Source organism: Bubalus bubalis, chromosome 6, assembly GCF_019923935.1.
Source record: "Bubalus bubalis isolate 160015118507 breed Murrah chromosome 6, NDDB_SH_1, whole genome shotgun sequence".
NCBI lineage: Eukaryota > Metazoa > Chordata > Mammalia > Artiodactyla > Bovidae > Bubalus > Bubalus bubalis.
The window spans coordinates 117,066,208-117,070,767 of NC_059162.1; the positions used below are offsets into that span (position 1 = coordinate 117,066,208).

General features: G+C 63.5%; 1 protein-coding gene across 4 annotated transcripts in view; it reads left to right on the forward strand.

Moving 5' to 3' along the window:
• SCLY (selenocysteine lyase) overlaps positions 1 to 3,600 on the forward strand; it is a 30,948-nt gene extending 27,348 nt beyond the window's left edge. For 2 of the 4 annotated variants that reach the window (XM_025289262.3, XM_044945361.2), the window contains 4 exons: positions 4 to 87; positions 574 to 673; positions 1,904 to 1,979; positions 2,670 to 3,600. In XM_025289262.3, coding sequence (XP_025145047.3) covers positions 4 to 87; positions 574 to 673; positions 1,904 to 1,979; positions 2,670 to 2,823 — 414 coding nt within the window. In that variant the 3' untranslated portion in view covers positions 2,824 to 3,600. Of the gene's footprint in view, positions 1 to 3; positions 88 to 573; positions 674 to 1,171; positions 1,564 to 1,903; positions 1,980 to 2,669 lie in introns of those variants that run through there. The other 2 variants (XM_044945362.2, XM_044945363.2) reach the window with 2 other exon arrangements.
• The last annotated feature ends 960 nt before the right edge of the window (positions 3,601 to 4,560 follow it).

Consider the following 4,560-nt stretch of genomic DNA (forward strand, 5'->3'; position numbering starts at 1 on the left):
CAGGCGGCCGAGCTGGTGGCGGAGAACGGCGAGGCCTACGAGGCCCACATGCGGGGTGTGCGCGACTACCTGGAGGAGAGGCTGGCGGTGAGTGCCCGGGGCCCAAAACACCAGGGACAAGACAGCTGATGCTCCTGGGAGACCCAAGTGCACTCAGAATCTTTCTCTTCCAATTTACCTTGCCTTTCACACTCAGTCTCCCTGAGTATTATAAGGAGATGCTTACAGATAAAATAATAATTCTGTGGGGCTTCCCTGGGGCTCCATGGTAAAAGAACCCGCCTGCTAGTACAGGGGACGGGGTTCCATCCCCGGGTTGGGAAGACCCCCTAGAGAAGGAAATGGCAACCCACTCCAGTATCCTTGCCTGGAGAATCCCAGGGACAGAGGAGCCTGGCAGGCTACAGTCCCTGGGGTCCCCCAGAGTCAGAGAGGACTGAGCTACTAAACAACAAGAAAAAACAGTCACTCTATGTGTCGAGGGCGAGGCTTTGTTTTCCAGAAAGTCTGAAGTTCAAACAGTTGTGAGGAGGGGGGGCTTCGAAGACATGACACATTTTGTGCGTTTTTCAGGCTGAATTTGGTGAGAGAATCCATCTGAACAGCCAGTTTCCAGGCGCCGAGCGGCTTCCCAACACCTGTAACTTCTCCATCCGGGGACCCCAGCTCCAAGGTGCGGAGGGGGTTGGCTCGGGCCGTCGGGAGGCTGGTTGGGGGCTGAGGGCAGGATCAGCCCACCGGGCGCTGTCCGAGGGGCTCTGATCACAGCTGCTGACCGGCTCGGGGCACTGAGACCGCGGAGGCAGAGGCGCTCAGCACCCCCAGGGGCCCACGCCAAAGATGGAAGGGAAGGTCAGATGAGCAAAAGGTCAGGCCGCTGGGCCCAGCTCTGCTGCAGTTTTTACAGAATGCTGTGAGCGGTGGGGAAGGAGAGGTGAGCTACTAAAGCCCGGCTCGGGGTGAGGCTGATGCAGGTGTGCGCCTCCTTGGCTCCCCCATCACCACCTCCTGGACGGAAACCCTGGGGCTCAGGTTCGGGTTCGGATGACTCGTCCCCCAGAGGCCCAACTCCCTGAGGCTGGAGTCCAGGGCGCGGAGCATCCCATCTGTCTGGGAGTGGGCTCCGGGGGCCCGGAGAACACTGAACTGCAGCTCAGTTTTCACTTCTTAGCCGAGGTCATCGCCTTGAGGGGCTCCTGGGTCACTCCAGGGAACAGGCAGCGTGTTCGGACCATGCAGGAGCCCCAAGGCGGCCGTCACTGGACTGAACGCGTCCTCTCTGGGAAGGAGGCTGTGGGAGGGGAGTTCCTCAAGTACCTTTCCCCCTTTTCTGGGGCAGACTTTATATTCCCTGAGGGCCTGTGTTAATTTAAACGAGACAGGTTCCTCGTTCTGATTAAATCAGCCCTCACCGATGTGTTTTTTTTGGCCACACCGTGCGGCTTGTGTGAGCTTAGTTCCCCAACCAGGGATCGAACTCGGGCCCTGGCAGGGAAAGCGTGGGGTCCTAGCCATGGAACCGCTGGGAAACTCCATCAGTGTGTTTTTGTTTTTTTTAAATCTCCATGCTTGTGAAGGAAGAAGGCTTAACAAAGCCTTAACAAAGGCAGCTCCCGGTGTCTCCACCGTTAACGCACGGAGACGTCAGGACGGACATTCTTACCAGGCCAACGCAGCACTCAGCAGGCAGCTGGTTGGGATGCCAGCCTGGTCAGGGTGCCGCGTCCTCGAGGCTGGTTTCAGGAGGAGGCGGCAGCAGGAGGAGGCGCTCCCCCGGGTCCCGCGGTGGCTCCCCACCCCGCGGCCAGAGAGGCCTGTGCCCTGGGATTCGTCAGGTGGCAGCAGGAAAGAGAGGCGGCCGCTGCCCAGCCTGCCCTCAGCGGCCTGTGCTCTGTCTCCTCAGGCTGCGCGGTGCTGGCTCAGTGCCGGACTCTGCTGGCCAGCGTGGGGGCCGCCTGCCACTCGGACCTCGGGGGCCGGTGAGTGCTCCACACGGCGTGGCTGCGGCATCTGGAGCGCGTGCCTGCACCAGGCGGCAGGGAGCTCTGCGGCCTGGCAGGGACCGGGGGTGAGGGAGCATCACAGGCACTCCGGAGGGCTGGGGGGGCTGGGCTGGCCCTGGAGATGGGGCAGCATCTCAGCGTGGGGCGGGGGGCGGGCTGGAGAGCCAGGGCCTCAAGACAATCGGGAACAGATTTGAGTTCCCATCGGTCCCCCTGCCAGGAGCAGACAGAAGCAGGAGGGGCCGCTGTGGGGGCTCAGGCCCTGGGAGCAGCCTGGTGGGAGGAAGGGAAGGGGGTCTGCTTTCTTGCGGGGGTGGGGGGGCCTGCAGATGGGAGGGGAGCCGGATGAGGCAGCCTGTGCTCTGGAGAGAGCAGGGCTGGGTCCTGACGAGCAGGGGCCCTCACTCGAGGGAGGCCGGGGCTGTGGGAGACCACACACCACTGACCAGGGGCCGCAGCCTCCGTGGCGCGGCAGGCCAGCCCCCAGCCGCATCAGTGGCTACGCGACCCCTCTGAGAACCAAGCCCGTTAAAGTCCGCGGGGATGGGAGGCCTCTCCCGGGGAGGGGCCTGTGGTTGCCTCCAGAGGGACACCACACCCCCACACCCCGCCGCCCCGGCAGCATGGAGAGCGGAGTCTCACGGGCTGACCGGCTCCTGCCCGCAGGCCGTCCCCAGTGCTGCTGAGCTGCGGCGTCCCCGTCGACGTGGCCAGGAATGCCATCCGGCTGAGCGTGGGCCGCAGCAGCACCCGGGCTGAGGTGGACCTCATTGTGCAGGACCTGAAGCAGGCGGTGGCCCGGCTGGAGGGCCAGGCCTAGTGCCTGCGGGAGCCCCCTCCCTGTGCTGAGGGCCCGCCGCCGGCACCGCCGCCCCGCAGCACCCGAGGAAGGGGAAATGCCGTGGCCACCTCCCTGCTCCCCTCTGGGAAGAAGGGCGAGCTTGTCACGGGCACCCCCTTCCTGGAAGGTGGCATTTTTATCCGAAAGATAAAATCCTAGCATTTATCACCAGCCGCTACCATGAACATAGGAAGCGTGATTTTCAGGGGCCGTCCTGGCCTCCCCGCACCTGTCTGCAGAGAGGGCAGTGTCGCCTCGCCCCGGACCCTCCTCAAGGCCTTTCCAGAGGCGGGGGCTGCTGCGGTCAGGCCCCCTCCCCGCGGGGCACCCCGCACTTCCCGCCCTGCCCATCCCCCTGGTCACCTGCCGGTCCCTCGGCCGTTGGCCACTGGGCGCCTCCCCATTGCCCCCGGGTCCCTGCTGCCCCTTCCCTCTGATCGCACGCTCAGGGTCTCGGCTCCTCTGTCAGCCGCAGGCGCCCTGTGGTTGGGTCATCCCCGGGATGGGTGAGCCTCCATCCCTCACACCCCTTCCCTCCCAGGTGTATTCGGGAGGATTCTGGGATCCCCACAGATGCCCTGGGGTGTCTGATTCACGTCAAATGTCGTCTGTGGAGACGTTTACATAGGAGTGATTTTTTAATTGAACAACACATTTAATGTGTGATTGAAAAGGGCAGAGAACTTCATGATGACACTGAGGAAACGACTGTCAGAAACGAGATGAGCTAATAAAAGATGCCGATCTTGTTCTGGACATCTTGTGGTTTTCTAGTTTCCGCTTTGTTGGGGGCACCAGGTGTCTGTGCCTGCTGTGGGGGTGGGGTCAGACCAGCCGGTCACGGAATAATCCCACGTGATCTCCAGGACTTCAGCTTGAGACCGTGTCTGCGGGAGCCCCACAAAGCAGCTCCCTGACATGAGTGAGCACCCAGCGGGCTCCAGGCAGAGGCTGGGGCGCCCCGAGTTCACCAGCAAGCACTGTGGGTGTCCAGCCCCACTGCAGATAACAGCCTGGGAAAAGACGCTGGGCAGCTCTGGAAAATGAGCTTGGGACCATGAACTCCAGTCCCTGTGGCTGAGGGTGGGCAGGGGAGGGGACCTGAGGCTCTCACCCTCCTCTCAGAGGCCTTCCTGTCCAGTGCCAGGCCCTGTGCCCGTCACTGGTCTGCAGAGCCACCGCTGCCCAGCAGTGCGTGGAGCCCCCAGTGCCAGCCGAGGCCAGACTCCAGGAGAGCGTTCCCAGGGGGCAGCGGGCCCGGGTGCCCATGGCTGACACGGCCCAAACGCTTAGAAAGGGCTTCGCTTGGATGGGTCTGCCCTCCCGGGAGGAGGGTCTCCTAGGCGGCCTCTGCACGGCCCACCACAGCGCTCAGAGGCTGTCCCCGCCCGGAGGAAGCAGACTCTCAGGAGCTGACTGCTTCCTGGAAAGGACACTAACTGTGAATACCCACTCGATGTGGGAAGTCCGTCCCAGCCCTCGATCCACATGAGGGGGAGGCACGGTCCAGCCACAGGGCAGTGCCCACCTCCTACCCAAACCTGATGCGGGCCCTTCCCCTGCTCTGGGTGCCCCAGGAGTGGCTGGGGCAGGGCTGCAAGGCCCGGTCCCCAAGGCCTGTCCCCCCGCCCCCCCACCGCCTCCCATCTGCCCTGTGCGTGCTTATCGGGTAACCGGAGCCACGAGCTGCGTCCCATCCTGAAACAGGAAGCCCGG